At 39.6% G+C, this 27,523-nt stretch overlaps 1 protein-coding gene across 1 annotated transcript in view; it reads right to left on the bottom strand.

The window, feature by feature from the left end:
* Positions 1-4,043: 4,043 nt before the first annotated feature.
* Positions 4,044-27,523, bottom strand: part of Tmem182 (transmembrane protein 182) — a 54,375-nt gene continuing 30,895 nt past the window's right edge. The window contains exons 4-5 of the mRNA XM_069988613.1: positions 25,684-25,821; positions 4,044-7,208 (exon numbers count right to left, since the gene is read on the bottom strand). Of these exons, the coding sequence (XP_069844714.1) occupies positions 6,988-7,208; positions 25,684-25,821 (359 nt within the window). The 3' untranslated portion in view covers positions 4,044-6,987. The remainder of the gene's footprint in view (positions 7,209-25,683; positions 25,822-27,523) is intronic.

Here is a 27,523-nt window from a genome sequence, read left to right as displayed (position 1 = left end):
CAGAAAGACAGTATCATGTGTTTTCTCTCATTTGTGGAATCTTAAAAAAAAATGACATGGAAGTAGAAGAAAGACTATTAGGGAAAAGTCAAGGGACCAACAGGAAGGAGGAGAGGGGATAGTTTGGGTACTAGGGAGGGTAAATACCTGATATACGTCTCTGAAAACATCATAATGAAACTTATTACATATCATGAATACACATTAATAAAAAAGAATAGCACATTATTTTGAACTACATAAAAAAACTCATAAATTTCCGTCTCCTGGCTCTCTCTTGCATTCCCTTCTGCCCAATACCTGTCTATCTGCTCTCCTCCAGAGAGGGGCTTAAGTTTCCTATCAAAACTTCTTACTTCCTACCTCCTACCAATACCAGAAACCAAACAAATTTGCCTTCCACTTCCTTCACTAGGCCATGTCTGTTGTTACAATAGTCACTATCTCTAATACCTTTCAGGGCCTCTCTCCTACAAAGCATCCCATTTTGTCCCTAGCTGTCATCCCCTCTCAACAGCATAGTGTTCGATGAAAGTGAGTCCTTTCATTCCCACACCCTTTCTCTGGCCTCCCCTGGATCCTGTTTGCTGTCCATTTTGCACAACACCTATCTCCGGCCTCTCTGTAGTCAGTCTCTGATGCACCACTGGGATCTTGTTCTTCTCTTCAGTCACTGTCTCACCACCATCCCTAATGGTCTCATCCTCCATATGGCTTTACATTTGGTGATTCTCAACTGTGAATGAATCTTTAGTTCTGACTGGTTCTATGATCTCCTTACAGCCATATCCGCTTGTCTACATGGACATTATTTTTTCCAGAATCTCAAGCATGTCATCAAAACGAGCCATCGATTTCTTTCTCCACCAGCTTGTTTCTCTTCATCTTCCTATTCTAATCTTCTCCTACCATGCATTGGCTTTGGCTAGAAAACTAGCCTCTTTTCTAACTCCATCTCTATCCTATCACAGTCCTTTCGATTTTTCTCCTCAAAATATACTTTACTGGCCCCAGCATTCAAACTTTCTCACAAGCTCCCCCCTCCAATGCCCAAATATACACACTGCCTTGTGATCACTAGAATATATCTATCGAGCTCTTTCCATAGTAGCCTCCCTACACCAAATTCTCTGGTCACTATTTTTCAGACAGGTAAAGTCTTTATATTTTTAACACCCAGGATACTTAGAAATGTCCTCTCAGAAAGAACTTTGCTGATTATCCACGAAGCCTGATATCAAACTGTGTGCATGTCATGTCTTGTGTAATTTTCTTTAGGGGATTTAACACTTTCTTTTTTGGTTGGTCATGGGGCCTGAACTCTGGGTCTGGGTACAGACACATAATATAGGTGTCTCTGGGTCTGGGCACAGATACATAATATAGGTGTCTAAGTTTTTGCAAATTGTTGTATCTAAACGCATATATATCACTGATGTATACCAACATGCATAGGTAAATGAGTATATGTATATATGTATATATATATATATGTATATATATTCCCACAGGTTAATTTAACTTTCTAAAATTTAGCATCTCTTCATGACATTTGCTTTCTTTTTTCAGAAAAAAAAATACTTCACTTGTGTTTATGGAAGATAAAGATATTTCCTCTAATTCTTAATTTCCTCTAGTTCTTATAGTGTCAATGTGTAAATTACACTAAAATAAGAGGAAATGTGCATTATTCTTTGCACATCATTGTTATTTGGAATATCTTGTCTAAATACCCTATTTGTAGGGAGTTCTACTGCTAATACTATCTGCAAGCAAAATGAAATTTTTAACTGTGGCAGTCTCCTTTGTTTTATAGAAATAATGGAAAAAGAAATATTTTGTAAAGAAATAAGAGAATTTAGAAAGAATTGTCACCTAAATAAAGAACTGTCCTATACTACCAATGACATACCTCAATAACTCTTTGGCTACCGGAAGCACAAGAATATTAAAATCTTTGCTCTTTGTGCACCTATTTTATTCCATGAAGGCCTGTCCCCACTCACTGATGTGGACATGTCCCCAACCATACTTACTTCAAAGCCAGCGAGGACTGTCCCTGACATTTGTGTGACAGGATGCTATTGTCACTCTAAGTTAGCCAAAGATTGTTCTAACTTGGCTATTTATAATGATGCATATAAATAAATTACATGTAATTATAAATAAATATATTCTTAATTTATATATAGAGAGATCAGATTATCTAGATAATTTAGATAGATGGAATTATTAGATTTATCTCATGATTCTTAAAGCAGATCATTTCACAAAGCTCAGTCTTCCAGGAGCCTTTTTCAAAAAATGCATCATTTAGGGTCTGGGAAGGTGGGTCAGTGGTAGAGTGTTTGCCTTGCATGCATGACACTCTAGGTTCCTCAGCACCACATAAGCAGAAAAAGCTAGAAGTAATGCTGTGGGGTGCTCACCTTGAGCTGAAGAGCTGAGGGACAGTACTCAGGCCCAGGGTTCTGGCCCCACGACCAAAACAAAACAAAACAAAAGATTAAATTAAATTAAAAATGCAGCATTAGAATTAAGGTCTTCAGCCAGGTGCTGGTGACTTACCCCTATAATCTCAGGATGCTGAGATTTGAGAAGTGCAATTCAAATCCACTCCAGGCAGAAAAGTCTGTGAGACTCCAGGTAAGCAGCAAAAGGTCAGTAAATAAGTGTGGCTCAAGTGGTAGAGTACCAGCCTTGAGCAAAAAAGTCAACTGAGAGTATAACTGAATATACACACAACAACAACAAAATCAGGTCTTCAGGTCCAGGTATATTATTTTCCAAACACATATGGCCCCAATAAGAAGTTCACAGAAAATACTATGGGGTAACATGAAACCTAAAAGCCAGAATAGATCTCCCAGAATGTTTCCATTGTCCTTTCAGAGATTTCTCTAATGCTTGTACTCACATGTGGTTCATTCACACTGGTCTTTCATGCCCTGAAGATGGAGTTCCTCACACTTACCTGACTTAGGCAGCACAGAATCTCTGCATGCTAGCTGGACATTTTAGCATTTCTAAGATCAAGTCTTCCTAAGTGCTCATTAGAATTTTCCCACCTACATTTGATCAGTACTGACAAAATGCCTCCATATTTAAATTCATTCAGGCCAGCAATAAAAATCTTTTCCATTTCATCTATTTATTTCTGAACTTACCATTTCTGATAGAGCCCCACTGAGATCAAATCTGGCTTTGATTTTTCCCATTAATATATGCTTTCCATGTAACCCAGTACCATTACTTTTTCCTCAGGTCTAGCTAATTTCATTTATGATTGACATTCTCAGTCCCCTTATAAGCCCAATTTGGTAAATTTCATGGAAATAAAAATCAAATTATAGTGGAGTTGAATAAATCACCAGTTGCGTAAAAATAGTTAAATAGATACCCAAACAAAAACAACCTGTATCGCTGTCTTTCAAGCAAAACTGAGTTTTAAAATGACTTAGTACATACATGCTAACTCATCCCATTCAGAGTCCCTCTTTCTACCCCCCTCTATTTTCACAATGCCCAGATCTCTCTCTCTCATACACGTACATACATGCTTATGTTGATGTTATATGATGATGATGATAGATATAGATAGATAGATAGATAGATCAATAAATAATTACCAAATTCTCTACCATACTCCTTTTTATTTAGAATTAATATTAAAATATAATTGCTCTATTTTATAGATTAATATTAACAATGGGAAGTGATCACTAAGAGCAGATCTGAGACTATCTTTTATTTTTTACTAGAAAGCCCACCCATGTGAACACCTAACTTGAACACTATAATTGTTTGCTGTATAGTTTCTCCAGCCACTGTTAATGCATAGGCTACCTACCACCTACTGTCCTAGAGAACAAGTCCAATATGGAAAGATCACAGATTTCCCAGTGTTCCCTGGAAAAGAAAGAAAGAGAAAGAAAAAAGAAAGAAAGAAAGAAAGAAAGAAAGAAAGAAAGAAAGAAAGAAAGAAAGAAAGAAAGAAAGAAAGAAAGAAAGAAAGAAAGAAAGAAAGAAAGAAAGAAAGAAAGAAAGAAAGGAAGGAAGGAAGGAAGGAAGGAAGGAAGGAAGGAAGGAAGGAAGGAAGGAAGGAAAGAAGGAAGGGAAACAGAGAAAGAAGGGAGGAGGGAATAAAGAGAGAAAGAAGGGAGGGAGGGAAGAAAGAAAGAAAGGGAGGAAGAGGAAAGAGAGAAGAAAGGAAGGAAGAAAGGAAGGAAGGGAGGAAGGAAACAGAGGAGGGAGGAAAAGGAGGAGGGAGGAAAGAAGGAAGAAAAAAGGGAGGGAGAAAGATATCAATTTAAACCTTATGATGCAAAATAGACATTGTTATAGAACATGACAGAATTTAGCTTAAAGGCTTCTGAAAATTAGTAAGTATACCCCAAAGAGAACTAAACATAGCATAAACATTTGGAAATACAGTGTTCTGAATCAGACCAGGAGGCTGTTTCAGCAGCCTACTATCGCTCTCTCACATACAACTCACCTTCATTCCTTCCACTCAGTAAGTAGATGAACAAATGCATTTGGAAATGAGTGTGGCTAAGACATCACAACTCAGAAAGACTCTTATAAGTGTGGCTCTAGGTAATGTGTTGCGATCACACACACACACACACACACACACACACACACACACACACACACACACACACACACACACCAGCTATTCAGCCTATTGCCTTTTATGATAAGTAGATGGTAGCCACAGCAATGTATTAGAAAATGAGGGTAACCATCTGAAATTTATAAATATTCAAACCTTTACTAAAAGCAGCTTGCATGTGAAATTTAAATGGCATACAGTACTCTGGGAAAAGGTTCCATTCCAAAGTTCTAGGAAAAAGAATTGTATGTTCGGATGACATGAACTAATCAAATCTATCTAAGCATCGTCTGGAAAACTTAATGGCATGCCATAACTTAATATCACAGTCAATATGCATAACAGAACTCCATAATTATTTCTCTGATAATCCAGCCAAAATAAAAGCAAAGAAGTAATTGAAGCAATATAAAAATGAAACAGAAGAAGACAAAGGAAAGAAAAACACCACAAAAATACACTTATAATATCACTGAAATGACTTCACTTAAGCCAGTTCAACCCAGGAACTTTTAAAGAACGATTGTTGTTGTTTTTGTTGTTGTTGTTGTATTTACAAACAAGTCCCAATGTCACAAAGATGTGCTTGTAAGTGGGTCTGGAGGGAGCTGAGACCTTTGTTATTCCTCCAAGCTCCCTTCTACTAAACAAGGCTTGATGAGAATATATCAGATGCTCGGTGAGGGTTTGAGCAGCATCTCCATTTCGGCCACAGATGGATGGGAAGAAGCCATCCATCTCTCCCAGAGCAGTGTCAAGTGGTCACTGCCATGCCTTCTTCCCAACAGACAGCTGCGGAATGAAGCTTGGAACCCACAACAAAGGTCACATGCTGTACATTTCTCTGTTCTGTCACTAACCATACTCCTCCATGATAGAAGCTTCCAGAAGGCAAATACTCCCTAGGTTTCTCAGATGGGTTTGATTTCCATCAACATTCTTACCAAAGGAAGATCTTTGTTTTGGAAAAAAATGTCTATATCAGTGCATAATGAAGAATTATATTTTCTCACAAAACCTTTTTTTCCAGGATGTTAAAGGAAATTGTGGATCTGTAAATGTTAATAGATCTATTGTAAAGATGAAGAAATTGAGGGACAATAATTAAGGGGCTCAAATGATCAGAAGAGCTGAAAAAATAAAACCTGGGGGAAAGTTAACACTACATGGTCTTTTCTAAAGCAAGACTGTTAACATCTTCATATGGAAGTATTTGGAAACTTTATAGCTAGAGATGTATAGCTACAGTATGTTTCATCAATACATTTTCACATGCTTAAAGGCTCCGAAATAAGATTTTTAAATGGGAATTTTAAAATATCGAATGGAATTATGTGCTAAGCCGGGGTGGTTGGCTTTGACATATTTTAAACCATATTACATTACATAATTAACCTGCTTTGAGTTCATATAACTCAAATCCACTCTAGGTATCATTTGGTACATAGCTTTGCTTCTTTTAAAGATAGATTAAAGATCAAGCAAGCACACAATTAAGAGAATGAAATTAGCTATCCAGCCAGGTGCCAGTGGCTCACACCTGTAATCCTAGCTACTCAGGAGGCTGAGATCTGAGGATCTCGGTTCAAAGCCAGCCCGGGCAGGAAAGTCCGAGAGACTCTTATCTCCAATAAAAACCACTAGAAAACCAGAAGTGGTGCTGTGGCTCAAGCGGTAGAGTGCTCGCCTTGAGCTGAAGAGTGCAGGGACAGCGCCCAAGCCTAGAGTTCAAGCCCCATGACCCACCCCCCGCCAAAAAAATTAGGTATCCAAACTTCTGTAGTCCAGATCCTGAGTGAGTACACACTGCTGGTTCTATTTGTGGTGGCTCCTTCTACTTGTGGCTTCTAATGAACAACGGTTGTCTATTTTTTAGTGTTAGATCATTTAATTCAGGAGTCAGTGAATGTGTATGTAGATCCCTATGTGAGTAGAGGAAGAAAATGAAATAAATTCAGACATTTATTTCCTATTCTTCCTTATTCTCCATTTAAAAAATAAAACCTTATCAGTAGGAGTGGATGTCAAGAAGGAGACTTTAAAGAAAATTCTGATTTGTTCCATATTATGGTATTATATGAAGTCCAACCTCCATAAGCAGGAAGTTCACTACCTACCTGTTCCCTAGGAAACTAGGTCCTCAATAGCATAACTTATGATGGAAATGTCATATCTGGAAAACTTCTAGCACCTTCTTATCAGAGGAGAGCAGAAGTAAAATGATTCATTCAAAATGATAACTCAGAAAGTACATCAATTAATTTGGCGCTGGTATTTCTAAAACAAGATGAATAAAACAAAGAGTATGCCATGTTTTCAAATCTACCATGAGAACATTATGAGAACACTGGTGGTCACAGTCTGCTTGCTTAGTGATGTAACTGAATATGATGTCCAATGACTAGAAATAGCAACCCAGCTAAAAGAGAGAAAAATATCCCAGCTGGGGCCAGGAAAAACGACCAGCCATAAAGCACAGAAGGAGTGAACTCCCAGCATTCTTTCATTTTCATGGCTTTGTAGCTTTCCATGTCAGCCACTGCCTGGACCCAGATGACATACAGCATCACCACCAGGGAGAACAGGACACCTGAAGAAGGAAAAAAAAGATCTTTAGCATTCTGAGGCATTGTCCATAAACCACTGTTCAAATCCAATCTCTCCTGAAGTTAAGCTCTATACAAACAGCCCTAGCCGAAACAAACTTGCTCTGGATAGCCTTCATTGCTTGCTTAATAGACAGTTTGGTTTCATTTATCTACACCTTCTTAAAATTCTTATCTTATTGTGAATTAGCATCCAAAAGATGTTCCATTTTCACAATCCCACTGATGGATACTTCAAAGCGCTTAGAGGAAATGCATCAGCAGCATGACAGCAGTGGCAATAGTTGATATGCATTTATGGGGTGCTTACCGTGTGCCAGGAATTGTGTTGAGAGCTCAAAGAACTGATCATGGTCGTACATGCTTATAATCCCAGCTACTCAGGAGCTAGAGAGCTGGAAGAACATGTTTAGAGGCTATCTTACAAAAAAAAATAGCCTATAAGCAAGCAAGGCATGGTGCCAAGCACCTGCAATGCTCGCTCTATAGGAAAGATGGGAAGGAAGATCATAGTCCAAGACCAACACCAGGTAAAAACGGGAGATCTTATCCAAAAACATGGCTAAAGCAAAAATGGCTTGAGCATGGCACAAATGGTAGAAAACCTGCGTAGTAAGTTTGAGGTCTTGAGTTCAAATCCCAGTACTGCTGAAAAAAGCAAACAGAATGAAAGATCCCATCCTCTACAGAACTTACATTCTAGTATATTTTTTTTTACTAGATGCTTAGTTTAAAGTGAGATTTCAATGAATTTTTGCTCTAGGTTTTTTTAATCAATGTGACCACAGCTAGTAGTTTTCACTGATTGTTTTCATCCTAGGTCATTCTAACTCTTGTTACACAGTTTTAGTCCAGTTATAGACAGTTATAACTAGAGCTACAATTCAATATGATCCTGAAAGCAGAACTAAGATGAGCATCACATGACATCAGAGGTAAAATCACTGAACGTACACAGAGGAACACACATGATTCTCTAAAAGGGAATAGAGCTTGGCACAGTGGATCACAACTCTAATCCAAGTTACTCAGGAACCTAGGACTTCAGGACCATAGTCCAAAACTATGCTGGCCAGAAAAATATGAAAGATTCTATCTTCAATTAGCCATCAGAAATGCTGAATGGAGATATGGCTCAAGGTGTAGAAACTAGCCAAACAAGTAAGAGTCCCTTAATTCAAACCCACTGCCAGCAATGATGATGATCATAAAATAAAAATGAAACTAAAACATCTACTCTGATGATTAGTTAAGGAATTAGTTTATGGATTAGCATATGGAAATATTATGAATCAACCAGGAATGGGGAATGATGACAAGAGTCTGAAGAATATAAAACCATACATTTGAGACCAGGATCCTTACTAAGAGAAAAGAAATAGGGAGAGAGGAAGGACAGGAAAGGAAAGGAAGGAAAATTGAGAGGGAGGGGATGTGAAAAGGGAGGACTAAAGGAAGAAACAAATGGAGGGAGGGAGGAAAAAAAGACATTATTAATTTATGAACACATATCTAAAAATCTACCATTTCAAAAACACTGTTGGAATTCTAAGAGTGGGAAACCTTTGGCCCTAACAATTGATATGACAGAAAAGCTTTGTGAATCTTAAAATTTGCAAATACCTTTAGCATATATATTTTAGTGTAACTGCTACCATAAAATGACCTGCACGCTGCACTGGTACCTGAGCTACAGCCTCTAGAGAAATACCCCTGTTAGCTCATGAGTAAGTGATAGTCACACACGCACACACACACACACACACACACACACACACACACATCACAACTCAAAGGCTTCCCATTGGCCCCAAAGAAAAATATACTAAGGGCACTCTCTATGGATCCAAAAGTCCAATATAAACATGCTGAGAATTATCCTACTCATTGATTGTTGAGTTGAACCATTAGGTGTTGCAGTAGTCAGCTTTCTGTCACCATCACAAAATACCTGAGATAACCAAATTATAAAGAGGAAGAATTATTGTGGATTCCCCCCGAGCTTTCAGTCTACGGGGCTTTGGGGCCTGTGACCAGATAACACTTATGATGGCAGTGCACGGTGGAGGAAAGTGTCAGAATCATGGAAGCATGCAGAATAAGGGAGAGGGAGAAGACAGAGACAGAGAGACACAGAGACAGAGGCAGACAGAGACAGAGAGGGGAGGGTAGGAAGACAGAATCAAGTGCTCACTGTCGCCTTCAAAAGCATGCCTCCAATGAACTTACTTGCTTCTGCTAGGCTCTCTCTTCAAAGGGTTCTACTCTATACCTCCAGTGCCACATGCTGGCAAAGAAACTAGCCTTTAAAAGACACTCACTCCAGATCCAAACTCTAGCCAGTTTACCATTTCCATCCTATAATGGCTAGTGTATTTGAAGCATTAATGCAACCCTGTTACAAAGACCAGAGAAGGAAGCTTTTGGAGAGAAAAGGGCAGCTTTTGAGAGACCAGTCACTGATCTTACCTACAAAGTTAATTGTGCTCCTACTATATAGAGGGCACCCCCACCCAGGGCCATCAATTTAATAAAGAATCCTGGGAAGCTGAGAAAAGGCAGGGGGGTGGCTCATAAAAATGCCAAGGAAGGCCAGGATCAGAGCTTAGACCGTCCCATAATCAGAATTTGTTGTAATTCTTTGTATTTGTTGTAATTTGTTGTAATGCTTTACTAATGAGAAGCATCCTTCACACCGTGGCCTGTAATGTAAATGCAAATACTGCCACAGGCAGAGCAGTGAAACCACTGAGCAAAACCACATTACTGGAAAATAGTAAAGCCATTGCAGGCAGGCAAACCCCTTACTTCCAAAGCTGTACTTCAGCTTTTTGACAACAATATGGCTAAGCCATGTGTTGTCTGGCGGCTCTGTGCTTTCCAATACATTTTTCTCAGCCAATATATAGACAGTGTTCTCTGAGAATGGAAAGGCCCAGCTTAAATATTTGCATAATAGCTTTCGCATCCTGCAAACACCTTGCAAACCTTTGTGTTGTTTGTTGATACGGTTGTTATCTTCCTTCTACCGTGTGAATCTCAGGCTTTCAGATTATTCTATGAAAACAGGAAATTGCCTTTATTAAAAATCAGTGGCCTTATACACATCTCTTCAAAAGCTACAAAGCCCATTACTAGATTTAAGTGGTTTAAAAAAGAGTCTTGTAGGTAACAAAGTAGATGATTGTTAGAAAGGAAAAATTAACTTATATTTCAACATCACTGTTATTTGAAGAAGGACATTGTGAAAGAATTGAAGTCATGGCTTTCACAGTTGTCTCTGTTCACTAATTGAAGACACAGACCATTGTAATTATATCAAATCAGTTTACTATTGTAAAATAATTCTAAAACAATCAGTACCTCCCTACCCATGAAATTGTAAGTGTGTGTGTGTGTGTGTGTGTGTGTGTGTGCGCGTGTGTGTGCGTGTGTGTATGTAAGAGAGAGAATAACAGGCGCAGAAAGGCAGAAGCAGACAGAAGGAAAACAAACTAATAAGCATGGGGAAAGTATTTACAACAAATGACAATGATTTAACTGAGAAAGTAGCAAGATTGCTTCATGAACTTGCACAAAGGCTCTGAGCAAGTGAAGACTTGGGAGTGTGGAGGTTTTTCCCTATTACATCCACACTGATCAAACCAATAAGTGCACTGATATTAATTGGAATTGTATGTCTCATCACTAGAACATTGAGTTACAAATTTGAAAAGGATTAATAGCTTCACTGAGATTTATGGCATTCAAGTGGAACGGAATATATCAGTACAGGATGGTAATTACTAGACAGACAGGTCATAGGCACATGCGTCGATAGATGTGTGAGAGGAACAAGCAGAGAAGTAACACTGATGCTGTGGCTCCTGCCTGTAATAGATATTTGAACCTAGCCAGGGAAGAAAAGTCCATGAGATTCTAATCTCCAATTAACCAGCAAAACCCTAGAAGGGGAGATTGTGGCTCATCTGGTAGAAGGCCCGCCTTGAGTTCAAGTCCCAGTATCAGAAAACAAACAAACAAAAAATTTAAAAGGAATAAAACAGAACAGAGAACAATTATTTTTACCCAATGGTCTGATATACTAGAAATGGGGCAAAATTGCTAATGAACTTTAGAAAGAACTGGGAAGTAAACATTGATCCAGGGATGACAGTGTCAGGTTACTCATTGTGGCTGTTTTCAGAAGATGAGAATGAGATCTACAGTGGAGAATTGGCCTATAAGGTTGCCCTGGTAGCTGGTGGAGTATCTCAGATGAGGGCAGGTGACAACTCTAAACATCCAACAGCAGGGAAAATAGTTTGAAGACTTTGTTCTAATGGCTAAAAATATTCCAGGTTTGTTGGTTTTTGATCTCATTCTTTTAATCGATGAGTATTTTACATAAAAGAAAATATACAGATTTCAAGTGTATTACTAAGTGAATTTTGACAAAAACACCAGTGTATCCACAAGACATTAAAAATAGAATGTAGCCAGGCATTGTTGGCTCACACTTATAATCCTAGCTATTCAGGGGGCTTAGATCTGAGGACCATGGTTCAAAGCCAGCCCGAGCACAAAAGTCCCCCATGAGACTTTTATCTTGTCTCCAATTAACCACTCAGAAAGCAGAAGTGGACCTGTGGCTCAAAGTGGTAAAGTGCCAGCCCTGAGCAAAAAGAGCTCAGGAGCAGGGACCAGGCCCTGAGTTCAAGCCCTACAAAAGGAAGGAAGGAAGGAAGAAAGAAAGAAAGAAAGAAAGAAAGAAAGAAAGAAAGAAAGAAAGAAAGAAAGAAAGAAAGAAAGAAAGAAAGAAAGAAAGAGAGAAAGAGAGAAAGAGAGAAAGAGAGAGAAAGAGAAAGAGAGAAAGAGAGAGAAAGAGAGAGAGAGAGAGAGAGAAAGAAAGAAAGAAAGAAAGAAAGAAAGAAAGAAAGAAAGAAAGAAAGAAAGAAAGAAAGAAAGAAAGAGAGAAAGAAAGAGAGAGAGAAAGAAAGAGAGAGAGAGATGGAGGAAGGAAGGAAGGAAGGAAGGAAGGAAGGAAGGAAGGAAGGAAGGAAGGAAGGAAGGAAGGAAGGAAGGGAAGGAAGGAAGAGGGAGCGAGAGGGAGGGAGAGAGGAAGGGAGGGAGAGAGGAAGAAAGGGAAGGGAAGGGAGGAAGGGAAGGGAAGGGATGGAAAAGAGGGAAGGGAAGGGAAGGAAGCAAGGATGTACTCATTCCTCAGAGAGGTTCTACCTTCACACATCAGCCCTACAAAAACATCTGTCATTATACCTAAGTTTTATCCTTAGAACTTCATGCAAATAAAATGAGCTAGACAAAGGTGGGTAGGGGAGGGATGGGCAAGAACATGGAAAGAGGTGACACTGATTAAGATATTATATTTATATACTGCTTTGTTAAATGTCAACTCCTTTGTACAACTACTTAAGGATAATTTTTAAAATTTAAATATAAAAAATTGAACTAGACTACTGGCTGTTTCCTGTACATTTTCCTCTGCATAATATCTCAGAGTTTGGTTGTGTTATAGATCCCTCATTTCTACTAAGCCAATATGCCATTGTATAAGGCTATCCCAATCTGTTCATTCATTTATCTACTGATGAACATTTGAAAATTGTTGGAATATTCTGAACTAAGCTACTATAAATATATTGCTTTGTGATATTCTAACGTATACATAGAGTATTGAAATGCCAAATAGTCCTTTCTTGGCCAATTGGCTTAGAAAAATATAGCAATAAGATCTTTTCTAGAAGACCAGGGTATGGTAAACTTCCAAATGATGCTGGATTTTACAATCCAGTAAGATTCATGGCAGGGACCTGACATGAACCTATTGAAATTTCCCCTTCTCTCTAACCCCACCCAGTACCACAGCAGTCCTGTGACATCCAACTGAGAACACATTTCTTAATTTTTTTTAAAAGGCTTTGATTTTTTTATTTTCCTTCCTCCAATTTCTTCCTTTTTTTTTTTGTTTGTCGGTTGTGAGACTTGAACTCTGGGCCTGGGCACTGTCTGTTCATTAAGATCTAGGCTAGCGCTCTACTAAGTGAGACACAGCGCCACTTCCAGTTTTCTGAGTGGTTAATTGGAGATAAAGGTCTCATGGACTTCTTGCCTGGGCTGGCGTTGAACTGCTATCTTCAGATCTCAGCCTCCTGAGTAGTTAGGATTACAGGCATGAACTGCCACACACAGCCCAATTTCCTTTCTTTCTAAACAATCATTCAAAAATGCTAACTGAGCAAGTAAGCTTCCCAAGGGCTTCTAGCACTGGGGAGTCCTGTGAATAGTCTATTTTCTTTTAAATTTCTTCATTTTTAAAAAATTTTCATTTTGTTTTGTTGTTGAACCATACACACAACTTTTTGGGTTTTTTTGTGAAAAATACTGTACAGAGGGGTTACAGTTACACGAGCAAGGTAATGAGTACACTTCCTATCAAGCATTGTTGCCTCCTCCTCTCCATATTTCCCCTCCCCATCCCTTCCCTCCCACCTCCTCACTCCTCAACTATACTCCCTATCCCCCCCACCTAAATTGTAAAGTTCATTTTCAACATAGCATCTTGTACATCTTATTATTGTAATGGGTCCACCTGTATCCCTATTTAAACATTTTGTTTTTTCCCTTCCCCTCCCCAAATTATACCAACATCAAATACAGTGAAAACTGGAGTTATACCATGGGGGAGGAACATACAAAGCAACAAAAAAATCACATGGTACCTTATAAATACATCAGAAACAATAGCAAGAAAGAAAAAACCACTTGTGTCCCTATGATGCTTCATTGAAACACAAATGCCTATGGAGTGGGATCCTGACCTAAGAGCCAAAATACCACTTGACCATATGTTTTCCAACTCCTTTGGAAGGATAAATGTCCTTTGGATATTTCAGGAGCCTGTCTAGTCTTACAGGGTTAAGGAACTTTTTTCCCCTCTCTCTCAAGTTCCATGTGGATATTATAATATCATTATGAGCCATACAAAATTATCAATCAAGGCAGATGGACCTCAAGCAAGCTCTGGGCAGCATTATGTTTCTCTCCTGCCATGTACCAAATTCAATGAGTCTCACAGACCCACAGCCCCATGTTTCCCACTCCTGAGAGAGGATCAGACATTACAATGAAGGAGTTAGGTCATCAAGAGCTGATTGTCAGTATTCATGCGTGGTTAGACCGCCCCCTGGGATGGAAAAACAGTGGTCTTTCAGGCTATCAATGTCGGGAGTCCATTTAGATGATTGGATTGGACCCTCATTCATGTATGACTCCCAGTGACACTTCAGAAGAGATCATATAAAAAAAACATCCTAAAGTAAAGCCCAATTATCTGCCTTCAGTTATCCATAGGGTAAATATATAAAATGGAAAAGTCCAGACATAAATAATACACATATTGTAAGTATTATGGTATACTGTGATGATCATAGTATTTTCTTGGTCGTTTTTGCCATGCTTAATTTATAAACTAAACTTTATTATAGTCATATCTATTCACAGGGAAAAGCATAGCATATACAGGATTCAGCTCCATTGTGGGGTGTTGGAGAATACCCTCTGAGGGTAAGAGAATATTCCTGGATATGAGGTCATCTCACTTACATATACACTTCCAAAGTATTAAGTATAAATAGTTGTAAATGCCTTGATATTCACAAACCTGTTTTCACATGTCTTAACCAGGGGCAGCAAATGTTGCAGAATTTGAGTTCTTATTTGATTTTGCAACGTCCTATCTGCCATGCTACTGGAGGAAATACAAGGACTCATCCAGGCTCACCTGCTCTCATTGTCCTAGCCCGAGTCCCAAGTGCATCTACTACATGTGTGGTAAGATGGGGCGTAGCTACCTGCCCATTCTGTCTCTCCAGAAGTGTAATACTTACCATTGTACTGCAATGTCCTTTTATAGAAATTTCACTCATTAAGAACTGCAGCAGTGTCTTATGGGAAAAGACACCAGATGCTCTTAAAAATGATTTAGACTAAGTCTTACAATAATTAGTTCTTCCCTTATTTACATTAATACATACTATTGTCTTCTCTTATAATAAAATTTTGCACCTTGTATCATATTTTTCAGAAATTGTAAAACAACTAATGCATGGTAGCAAATAGTCTTACTTCGGTTCTACATTTCTCAGACTTATTTTTCTCTGACTTCCCTCTAGTTTTCTGAAGAAGGCTTATTTCATAACATACCTATTGTACCATGCTTGTACATCTCTGTTTTCCCAGCATTCATTGCTACAACACTCTGTCATGCTATTTTTCAAATGTATTAGTTGTCCCTCATTTTCAGGACTTCTCATGTACATAGTTATGCAACCCTATACAATACATGTTGGATTTCCCAAACACTTCACACTGAATTAGCGTGTCTAAAAAGTTTTAAGAATACAACATTGAGTGAAAAAACCTCCCAGGAAAAAACTCCTGGATCAGGAGGATTAACGTTGTGAAAATGGCAGTATTGCCAAAGGCTATCTACAAATTCAATGTAATACCCATCAATATCCCAACCTCATTCTTCAATGAAATAGAAGCAACCCAAAAATTCATATGGAACAATAAAAGACTCTGCATAGCACAAACAATTCTTAGCCAAAAGAACAATGCTGGAGGAATATCAATACCAAATTTCAAACTCTACTACAAAGCCATAGTAATCAAAACAGCTAGGTACTGACCCGAGAACCAATGGAATAGAACTGAAATGAACCCACAGACCCATAGCCACCTAGTTTTTGGCAAGAGAGTTAAAAATATAGAATGGAAGAAAGACAGCCTCTTCAGAAATGGTGCTGGCAAAATTGGTTAGACACCTGTAAAAAACTAAAGCTAGATCCTTATATATCACTCTGTACCAGAATCAGCTCTAAATGGATCAAAGACCTCAAAATCAAAGCACATTACAGGAAGGAATAGAAGAAACTCTAGGACTCCTTGGCACAGGCTGAAATTTTCATAATAAAGACCCAGGAACACAATAAATCAAAGAAAGGTTGGACAAATGGGATTGCATGAAACTGCAGAGCTTCTGCCTAGCATGATCAACAGAAAGCCCAAGGATTGGGAGAAGATGTTCACTAGTCATATAATTGACAAAGGTCTCATATCGAAAATATACTTAGAACTCAAAAAATTAAATCCGAAAACAAATTCACAAAGAAACAACCGTCCATCAACAAGTGGACTAAAGACCTAAAGAGAGACTTCTCTGAAGAGGAAATAAGAATGGTCAATAGATTATATTAAGTGAAGTAAGCCAGGCCCAAAGAAACATAGGTCCCATGGTTTCCCTTATTTGCAATAATTAGTATATGTCAGAAACAAGCAGAAATGGTCAGATAAGTTGTTGTTAAGCAAATGAACCCCAAGTTAAGGACTCAAATGTGTTTTCTTTCTTGCTATTGTGGCTAACATATCTATAAGATATTTCTTTGTTGCTTTGTATGTCCCTCTCCCACGGTATAACCCGTTTTCACTGTATTTGATGTTGGTATAATTTGTGGCAGGGAAGGGAAAAAACAAATTGTTTAAATAGGGATACAGGTGGACCCATTGCAACAGTGAGAGGTACAAAATGTTATGTTGAAAATGAACTTTACAACTTTGGCACGGAGGTGGGGGAGATTGGAAGGGATGGGAAGGGATGGGAAGGGGAAACAAAGGAGGGGGCAACAACGCTTGATAAGAAATGTACTCATTACCTTGCCCATGTAATTGTAACCCCTCTATACAGTATTTTCAGAATAAAAAAAAAAAAAGAATGGCCAATAGACACAAGAAGAAATGCTCAACTTTTTTAGCCATAAATGAAATGCAAATCAAAACAACATTGAGATTCTACCTCACCCAAGTGAAAATGGCAATAATCAAGAAATCTAATAAAAGCAGATGCTGGAGGGGATGTGGCCAAAAGGGAACTCAACAGTTGGTTGGTGGGAATGTAAACTTGTTCAATCACTCTGGAAAGCAGTATGGAGGTTCCTCAAAAGACTCCACATAGAGCTCCCCTATGACCCAGCAATCCCACTTTTGGGCATTTACCCAAATGATCACAAACAAGACCATACTAAAGCTACCAGCACAACTATGATATCGCAGCATTATTCACCATAGCTAAGATATGGAATCAACCCAGATGCCCCTCAGTAGATGAATGGATCAAGAAAATGTGAGATACACACACACACACACACACACACACACACACACACACACACACACACACACACACACACACACACACACACACACACACACACACACTGGAATTCTATGCCTCCATCAGAAAGAATGGCATTGCCCCATTTGTTAGGAAATGGAAAGACTTGGAAAAATTTATATTAAGTGAAGTAAGCCAGGCCCAAAGAAACATAGGTCCCATGATTTCCCTTATTTTCAATAACTAGTATATGTCTAGGACAAGCAGAAAAGGTCAAAAGCTATGCACATATCACCATATAAGATGATACTAAGCAAATGAACCCCAAGAAAGGGACACAAGAGATTTTAACTTTCTTGCTGTTGTTTTTAATGTTCTTCTAATGTACTATGTGGGTTATTTTGTTTCTTTTGTATGTTCTTCCCCTATGGTATAACCCCTATTTTCACTGAATTTGAATCTGGTGCCCTGCATCTTGTATATATATTTTTCTAATTTGGGGAGGGGAAGAGAAATAACAAAATGCTGAAATAAGGATACAGAATGACCTAGTGTAGCATTGAGATGTACAAGACACTATGCTGAAAATGAACTTTACAACTTTGGGGAGGGAAGGAGGAGTTGGGGAGGGAAGGAGGAGTTGGGGAGGTGAGGAGGGAAGGGATGGTAGGGGAAAAACAAAGGAGAGGGTAACAATGGAAATGTACTCATTATTCATGAAACTGTAACCCCTCTCTTTGGTATCTTCACAATAAAATATATATATATTTAATAAAAAAGTAAAAAATAATGAAACATTGATGTAATCATTTCTCTGTGAAAAAAATACCTGATCACTTTCAAGAAATTTTTTTTTTGGGTCCGGTCGTGGGGCCTGAACTCTGGGCCTGGGCACTGTCCCTCAGCTCTTCAGCTCAAGGCTAGTGCTCTACCACTTGAGCCACAGCGCCACTTCTGGCTTTTTTCTTTTTGCTTATGTGGTGCTGAGGAATCAAACCCAGGGCCTCGAGCATGCAAGGCAAGTGCTCTACCACTGAGCCACCTTCCCAGCCCAGTTTCAAGAAATTTTAACAAAATTATCAGGAGGGTTTGTCCCTCTCTACAATTAGAATTTAAAACACAAAACTCAGAATTTCATTTAATGCCTAGGAAGTATTTGCTGACAATTATTGACTTTTAAAATATGATTGAAAAGCACAAATATGGATTCTGTCTGCCCTGTTTCAAATCTTGCCTCAAGAGTTTACTGGCTAAAATGTTTTCCACTTTTACTGAGTGTATTTCTGATACCTCCCTCTTAGTTTCCCCATTGGTAAAACAGAGAATCTGCAAGTAGACCTGTCCGAAAGCAATCATGAAATAAGGCTCAACCCTTCACACTATGCTTGGAACATGTCAACACTTAAAAAGCATTGCTTAGTTTCATAATTGTTGCTATTATTAATATAAAGGTTTGACATGAACTCCAGCTAAGAGCTAGCAACTGTGACTCTGAAGTCTTCCACAGCAACAGAGATTCTCAAGTGACTTGGCTACTTCAGGACTGGCCAAGAAGCACAAGAATCAACCAGCCCTAGGGGACTTTCAGTTTGACTTCCAGCTGTGGGACTTACTAGGACCATCCACAAGGTGGCACCAGTCACCCCACAGTCCCAACACTGAACATTTTGAGAACAAAAGATGAATCCAGACTTGGGCTTATTCACACAGGGTCATTTTCTACTCTTTGTGTCCAGTAGAGCAAAATTCCCATGCTTCCCCAGCAGCCCGTTAATTATAGGAAGTAAAATTTCTTTGTAAAGCAGGCTCTTGGTTTAAGTCAATATGGTCATTCAGGTGATTCTGTCTCTAATGTGATTTTTTTTCTTTTTGTTAAGAAACTATACAGGTAAAAAGTTTTATATAGACTATCAAAATTAGTGGACAGAGCAATAAACATTCCTCCACTACTTACTTCTGAGCAAAAAGAATCTGGGGAATTGGAGAGATATGGGATAAAGGAGAATATTTGCAGTGAGGTGAAATACCTTGCACTGAGTAAAGAGTAGGTGTTTTGATACACCCACTTTGAAAATGAAGAGTAAAACTTATGGGAACTCAGTTCATCTTTCCATGATGACAAAACCTAGTTTTAGATCAGCTACACTGTTTACTGTGATAGCAATAATTTCATTTCTATACAGCTGAAAACCCCCTTAGATAAGAGAAGATTTCTTATACAGCTTAATAGTATGCTATGTTAAGGAAAAGGAAAAATCTTTTACTCTAGTTCTCAGAAGAGCACTGGATTTTCTCAAAAGTAAGTTGAGAGGGGGATACATGTTCCAACTTAAAGTTTAAGGTTTTCCAGAAAATAATAATAACCATCATCATCATCATCACTACCACCACCACCACCATTATATTTTATTTTTGCTGGTACTGAGATTTGAATTCAGAGCCCCTTGCTTGCAGGGCTGACTCTCTACACTTGAGCCATTCCTATAACCTGGACTTTTACTGAGTATTCTGGAGATGGATTCTAGTGAATTTTTTTCTGCCCAGGCTGGCGTCAAACCTCATCCTCCTCATAAGCTGAGAATATAGCCATGAGCCCTTGGTACATAGCTCCTACCAGAGTTGTTCTTAAGCTAGCTTCTTGATGTCTAGAGATGTGTGGGGAGGATTTATATCATGACTTAATACAAGACTACGGACTCTAAGGTAGCCATGAGTTCTCTATAGAAAACTGCTGTGTCTCCTCCCATCTTCACGCTTGAGGTGTTTCAGGGTTATAGGGTAGAGTATGTCATAAGCCTCTGGAATTCATCCTTGGGGAATTTGCCTCTTTTCCATACATCTGCCTCATTAGCACCCTGTTAAAGGAGGTCCAGAGAGCTAGCAACACACATGGATGAAGGGGTCAGAGGACAAGCTCTCACAGAACTATCTGAGAAAGAAAAGTAATAATATTTTTAATTATTTTCAGCATTATAAACTGATCAGCCTTTTCTTATTCCACTTTGAGCAAGGCTGGCTTACTCTAGTACTTAGCATCTATATGAAATGTTAGAACAGAGATGTTATAAAATCTACTTTAGCCAGGAGTTGGTGACTCAGGCCTGGAATTCTAGCTACTCAGGAGACTGAAATCTGAGGATCACGGTAAAAAGTCATCCCCGGAAGGCTTCATACAACTCCAATTATCTCCAATTAACTCCAAAAAGCCAGAAGTGGAGGTGTGGCTCTAGTATAGAGAGCCAATCTTGAGTGACAAGAGCCATGTGAGGGGTGTGGTACTCTAGCTCAAGCCTCAAAACCATCAAGAGAAAGAGAGGCAGAGAGGGACAGAGCCAGAGACAAAGAAAGTCAGAGGGAGAAGGAAGGAAGGAAGGAAGGAAGGAAGGAAGGAAGGAAGGAAGGAAGGAAGGAAGGAAGGAAGGAAGGAAGGAAGGAGAAAGAGAAAGAAAAGGAGGGGAAAAAGGAACAAAGGAAGAAGGAAAGGAGGGAGGAAGGAAGGAAAGAAGGAAGAAAAGAAGGAAGGAAGGAAGAAAAGAAGGAAGGAAGAAAAGAAGGGAGGGAGGGAGGGAGGTAATCACCATTAAGATTTGAAGGAAAACCTTCCAGCAATGTAATATAATTGGTAACAAAATCATTTTCTAGACAAATCCCCATCTATGACAACTGTAGACATGATGCATGGTCCAGAGCTTGGTCCTTTCAGATGAAGATGGGTAGGTGTGTCCTTCAAAGATTCTGCTCAGAAAAGAGCCGAATAAGTCAAAAGAGCAATCCCCATCTATGACAACTGCAGATATGACACCTGGTCCAGAGCCTGGTTCTTTCAGAAGATGGGTAACAGTGACCTTCAAAGAGTCTGCTCAGAAAGAAGCCAAAGAAGCCAAAAGAGCCTTTGGATAGTTCATAAAATTAGGTCACTAATTCTACTATAAGGAACTCATTGAGCTGGTGTGGTATGTCAGGAACAAGCAGTTTTTCTCAAGTACTTTTCCTTCACTCTGCCTTCCTCCTAAACAACAGAGCTCTGAGGATATATAAGACCTGGATTTTATGAATACTTCTGCTTCCTTTTGGGATGTTCAAATTCTGATCTCTCCCAGATGCCTATAGTTTGCACATGAGGAAGGGCTGTGTGACCAAAGCTGTTCTCCCCAGACAGAGGTTCCTACGTTTGTCAGTGGCAGGGGCTGTTTGTCACCCAAGCTGGCACCAGACAGGCCCTGGCAGCATGTACAGAAGAGATACCAAAACCTGCAGGCCATCAGCAAGTCTCTCCTAATCCCTTCCCAACTCCGATTCTCTCATTGCCTCCACACCACACTCTCCTCTCCTGTTTTCTCTATGGCCCAGTTCTGGTTTGCCTGGAGTAGGGAAAGGCACAAAGTGAGCACCTTTTGTGAGCCTTATCTTCAGCCTCAGTCAAAAGAAAATGAACCACTGGCTGAATAAACCCCATTGGCTCCTGAGAGCTATTTCCTCTCAAATTGTGGTACTGCTTGTCAGTAGGGGATTCTCTTATATATGCAGCCACTACGGTAGCCCTTTTACTGTATGTAGAAATAAACAGTTTATTCATGATCTATAGCAATGTTCTTTGCCCTTTTAAAGAAACGAGGAAAGAAGCCCCAAGTCCAGCTTGTTTGGGACTCCTCCTGGCTGGAGATGGGCTTGATCTTGCCTACGCTAACTTTCAAGGAGTGTGTGTTTCACTCCTCATTTGCACAGCAATCTTTTTAGAGCAGGAGAGATCAAGGGTGAGCCTGGAAAGCTAGCTTTTCGGGCTGTTGGTCTTGCAGGTTTAAGAGCTACACAATTCATGGCAACATATTCTGCTCATGTCCCCGGTGAGCAAGGACAGCCCGGGAAATAATTATCTTGGGGGTACAAGCATGCCCTGGGGTCACAATATGGGACAGCATGAACAGTCAGGCAGAAAGCAAACCAAGTGTCTGCTCTACCTCCATCAGCATCCACAGGAGAGGGTTACATGGCAAAAATATTCTCACTTTCATGAATACTTCTTGTACCAGGAAGAGGGTCCTGTGACTCATCCCGTGACTAACAAAGTGCTCAACCCAAAAGGCCAACAGGGGACTTGGCTGAGACTTAGAAGCTCTTCTGGCTCAGTTCCCCCTAAGCGAGAGGCTCCACCCATCCTTCCAGTTGGCCCACAAACAGCAGCCAACACAGGCTGCCTTGTAAGTCAAGGAGATTTCAAATATGCCATAAAAGTGTTTGAATCCTGGTATACTGGTAAAATCAGAGCTTCTGGTTACAATGGCTTATCCCTTAGCATCTTGGAATGTTCACTGTTGCTTCCTGAACACTTTCTTGTGTTACTCACACAGAACAATAGCAGTTCACATGTCACTTCATGCTGACATTGGGATTCATCTCACAGCAATGTTCTCTATCGTGTTTGGATGGCCATGCTTTCTCATTCTAACACCACCTGCTGCTTTGCTATTACATCCAATAGCTAAGACGGGGTTGACACCTGTCTTATGGCAAAAGAACACATGTCAATAGCTTTGTATCAGATTTCCCCATAAGGCCACATTCAAATAAATTCCTGACACTTGTTTAGGTTTGTCCCAGTACATGATGATTCATTGAAGCAGAGGCTTCAGGTTGCAATGTCCTGATACACTCTGTCTGGAACTGACTCTCCTCAGGAAATATGTGATCTGGCTTTTCTGAAGAAGGATCTTCCCACAGGAAGGGTATGGCCACACCTGTCCCTCAAGCCTGGTTCTATGTCTGTGGATACAGTGTGGCAAAAACCACAGACCCACCTTTGTTTCCAAGTGACAGCTGTAGGGTCTTTCATCCCAGTACGGAATGCCCCAGACTTCTGCTGATGCCAAAGACTTTTCCTATGAGCACATGGCCAGAATGGCAGTTGGAATTGGGTTGTGCTTTTCTCTAAGATTCTTCTGCCCAAATAAAGAGTGTGCAGTCCTGTGTGTGGCATCGATGAAGCAGCCACAACACCTGAGTACAGGCTGCACTCAGATTCCTTACTGCCCAGAAAGAGCGGGACAGGTAAAGGAGACTCGGGAGAACATGGGACAAGGCAAGCCTGAAGAGGGACAGACTGGGATATTTGGCATTTCATTTTGAAAATAGAAAATGTAAGCCAAGAAAGCATTAGAAATTCAACTCAATAATTTAGTTTAAAACTATGCATGTGGTTCTGTAGTTAATGTAGCATGGGGAAAACCTGGCTAAGCCAGGGGCTGGTGGTTTGCTCCAGTAATTCTATTTACTTAGGACATTGGCATTGGAAGGCTCCAACTTTGAAACTAGACAAGGCAGAAAAGTCTGCAAGACTATCTTAACCAAAGATGGCATGCACCTGCCATCCCAGCTATGGTATGAAATGAAAAATAGGAGGATTCAGTACAAGTAGGAAGTGAGATCTCTTAAAAATTGCCAGTGTAGCTGGGTACTGGTGGCTCACTCCTGTAATCCTAGCTACTCAGAAGGATGAGTTCTAAAGATTAGGGTTTGAAGCTAGCCCAGGCAGGAAATCCATGAGACTCTTATCTTCAGTGAACCACCAAATGATAGTGGAGCTGTGGCTCCAAGTAGTACAGTGTTTACCTTGAGGACAAAAGCTCAAGGACAGCTCACAGATCCTGAGTTCAAGCCCAGGACCAGCATACCCACACACAAAATAGCCAGTGAAGCTAAAAGCCACTCAAGGTATGGTTCAATGGTAGAATGCATCCCTAACAAGCATGATGTCCTGAGTTCAATCCCCAGTAGCTCCAAACAACAAAACAAAAACTTGACTGATGACAAGCCTAAAATAAAACAAAACAAAATCCATATTTTCCATGCCTTGCTATAGGATAATTTGTAAGTGCTTCCTCTTCAACTTTGAAAGGACAAACTATTGAGCTATATTATCTGGGATTGTTACTAATTGTTAGATTTGAAAACTTTTTTCTGTCCCTGACTGTTCAATTTTAAGGACAATTTACTAGCTTCCAAACCGCTTGTATTTCAAGGTAGAAATTATGATTGGAAAGTCACTCTTATCCCTGAACACATGACTTTTCTTGTCTCAAATGATAAAATGATTAGTATCATTTTGTCTCATAAATGCTCAAATACCTGCCTGGCTAGTCCCAAGCCTTCTATAAGTTAAACCGCTGAAGAGGTTGAACAGAGTATCATCTGATTTGCCCTGTGTACCCCATCTACCTCCTACTGAAATCAGCCTTCAAATGGAACTTCATGACAAGCCTCTCCTCTAGTCAGGCCCTGTGGCTGAGCTGTGATGTGCCACCATGAATTCTGATGGTGGTGAGATAGAGGGTGAACATTCAACTGATACAAGCCACAAATCCACACGATTTTCTCACGACTGAGCACAAGAACAATACATATAGTTATGCCCTCAAATTTCTTTCCTATTTATACTATGATCATCTTCACAAGAATTAGAAAAACTACTTGGAAACCTGACTAAAATATATGCAGATTTTAAACAGAAGAGAATGTATTTAGATAATATACATGAACCACAATGAAAGAAAACTTCACTGTGATGATGAACAAAAAAGATGTTTTAACTTATGAAAAATAAGTTGTCAAGATAGGTTTGTCAAAAATGTTATGGAGCTGGGTGCTGGAGGCTCATGCCTGTAATTCTAGCTACTCAGGAGGCTGAGATCGGAGGGTTGTGGTTCAAAGCCAGCCGGGGCAGGAAAGTCCATGAGATTCTTATCTCCAGTTACCCCAGAAAACAGGACGTGGCACTGTGGCTAAAAATGGTAGACTGCATTGAGCAATAGGGCTCTTGGACAGTGCCCAGGCCCTTCATTTAAGCTCCATGAACAACCAAAAAAGAAAATAGAAAACAAAAGAAAATCTGTCATGCTGTTTCGTTTTAAGAGTACAGAAAAACTGTCTCCCATATCTTGGTATGTTAGTTGAGATATGGTATGATCCCTCTTTTAAAGACAGAAAATTACTAGAGCATGAGAAAGCAAAGATTCTTAAAGCCTCTGAGCAAGGTAGTAGAAGAATCCTCCCCTCTGAGGCTTAGTGTTCTTAGCCATATAATGATGACACAAGGACAGAGGCTACAGGATGGTTAAGTATGTTAGCTCATGGGACCTGGAACGTCTCTGGTAAGGTTTGGGCATATAGCGATATGAACAGTCATCATTACTATTACAGGAAGGCTGGAATCTAGACCTCAGTCTAGAAATGCAAATAATGAAGAAAGGGAGGCAAACTATGGCCGGAAGCAACAGCGTTTGCTGTGTACCTACCTGCAGCGATGTAGGAACCTCCTCCAGCTTTATAAAGGAAGTGGCTGGCGAAGGGGGCTGCACAGATGATCAGGAAGCTTGCAGTCAGAACAGCAACCACTCCCAGCAACATCAGGACTGCCCAGAACCCCCGGTAAACTGGACACCCCAGGAGAAGAGGAAGGAAGAAAAACACAGTTAGCTTATGGACATAGCAGACTGTACATAGTAAGTCTCTTACCTGTCCATTTTTTCTAATTTCACTCATAGCAGCGCTAGCTGGCATCCCAGGCAAAGGTCTTGAATGTGCTTAAACAGTTCTTGCCAGATGACTTTTTGTCACTGGCATCTTCCAATAACCTTCACACTCTGGACTTGCAAGATTCCATGGGCAGTCATTTTTGTGACCATATTTTTCCAGGTTAGAAATTGAACAGGTAAAGTGCTATTCAGTCAGGTCACATAGAAGTGCTTAGTGCCAACCGTATGAAGACATGAAGGGTATTCTCATGATTTGTATGCATTTCCTCACATTCTCTGCTAAGCTGATGTTTATACAAGACTGAACCTTTGACAGGTGATAATGATCAGCCCAATTCCCTAAACATAAAGGACACATATTCAGACCATGATGCACCTGGAAAATATTGCAAATTAATACAATCTAACTCATTTGTGTGTGTGTGTGTGTGTGTGTGTGTGTGTGTGTGTGTGTGTACAAATTCTAGATTTTGAACCAAGGGCTTGGGCACTGTCTATAAGCTTCTTTTGCTCAAAGCTAGTGCTCTACCAGATGAACCACTGCTCCATTTCAAGGTGGGGGGGTTGGCATTTAATTGGAAATAAGAGTCTCACAGGCTTTCCTTCCAGGCTGGCTTTGAATCATCACCTTCAGATCTCAGCCTCCTGAATAGCTAGGATTACAGGCCTGGGTCGCCAGCTTCTGGCACCTTAAATCATTTTTTAAAGTTCATACAACGATGCTATCCAAGAAAATCTGAAATTTTAATTTTATCAGAAGTAATGAAGGAATGTCACTTTCTATTAATATTTAGACCAAGAAAGAATCAAAATGAGTGATTCATGAGTTTACTAGTCAAGGATGTGCAAGGCTGCGTTAATGAATGCCATTGGTGAGAAATGGATTGCATGCTTGTGATTTCTAATAAATGAAAAGGAAATCTAATGATCATTTTCCTAAAGCTAAAATGCTACATTTTTGGTGGTATAAATGGGGCAAGTTCAGAGAAACACATTAGATAAATTAAGACTTCAAAAAATATAAAAATTTTAATTGTAAAGAATTATATTTTCTCAACAGATCTAGCTAAGAGGAAATGTGTCAGTTAACTCCACTCTTAAAGAAAAGGAGATGGGAAGAGAAATCTGTGAGAAAGAGTCCTCAGGGGAGAGGGAAGGCTGGAGCTTTGGTGTGGGTAACTATGTCCTGCAACAGGAACAAAAGTCAGATTCACCTCACACATCCTGAGGCCAAGGCTCCAGGTCTTCTGTGTTAGGAAGGGTTCTGCATTTGAATTCATGCTCAGCAAGGAGCAGTGAGGTGAAATAATAGGCTGTCTCTTCAAATTCACAGGTTCAATTCCTGAGGTTGTAACCAAACCGACACAGAAAATATTTGGGGAAAATGTATATATTATGAGCATTTGTTGCCATTTTTCTAACATTATACCCCAAACAATAACTATTATAAAGTTATAGTAGGATAATAACTAACTATGTAGCATTCAGTATCATAAACCATGCAGTGGTGACAATGTATAGGAGATTGTGCATAGATTAGTATGCAAATGCTATACACTTTACATGAAGGACTTGCACATCCATGAATTCTATTATATTT

This window comes from Dipodomys merriami, unplaced genomic scaffold, assembly GCF_024711535.1.
Source record: "Dipodomys merriami isolate MVZ:Mamm:240054 unplaced genomic scaffold, mDipMer1.0.p SCAF_36, whole genome shotgun sequence".
Lineage (NCBI taxonomy): Eukaryota > Metazoa > Chordata > Mammalia > Rodentia > Heteromyidae > Dipodomys > Dipodomys merriami.
Note: the sequence above shows the minus strand (reverse complement) of the source record. Positions and strands in the feature narration are given on the sequence as shown.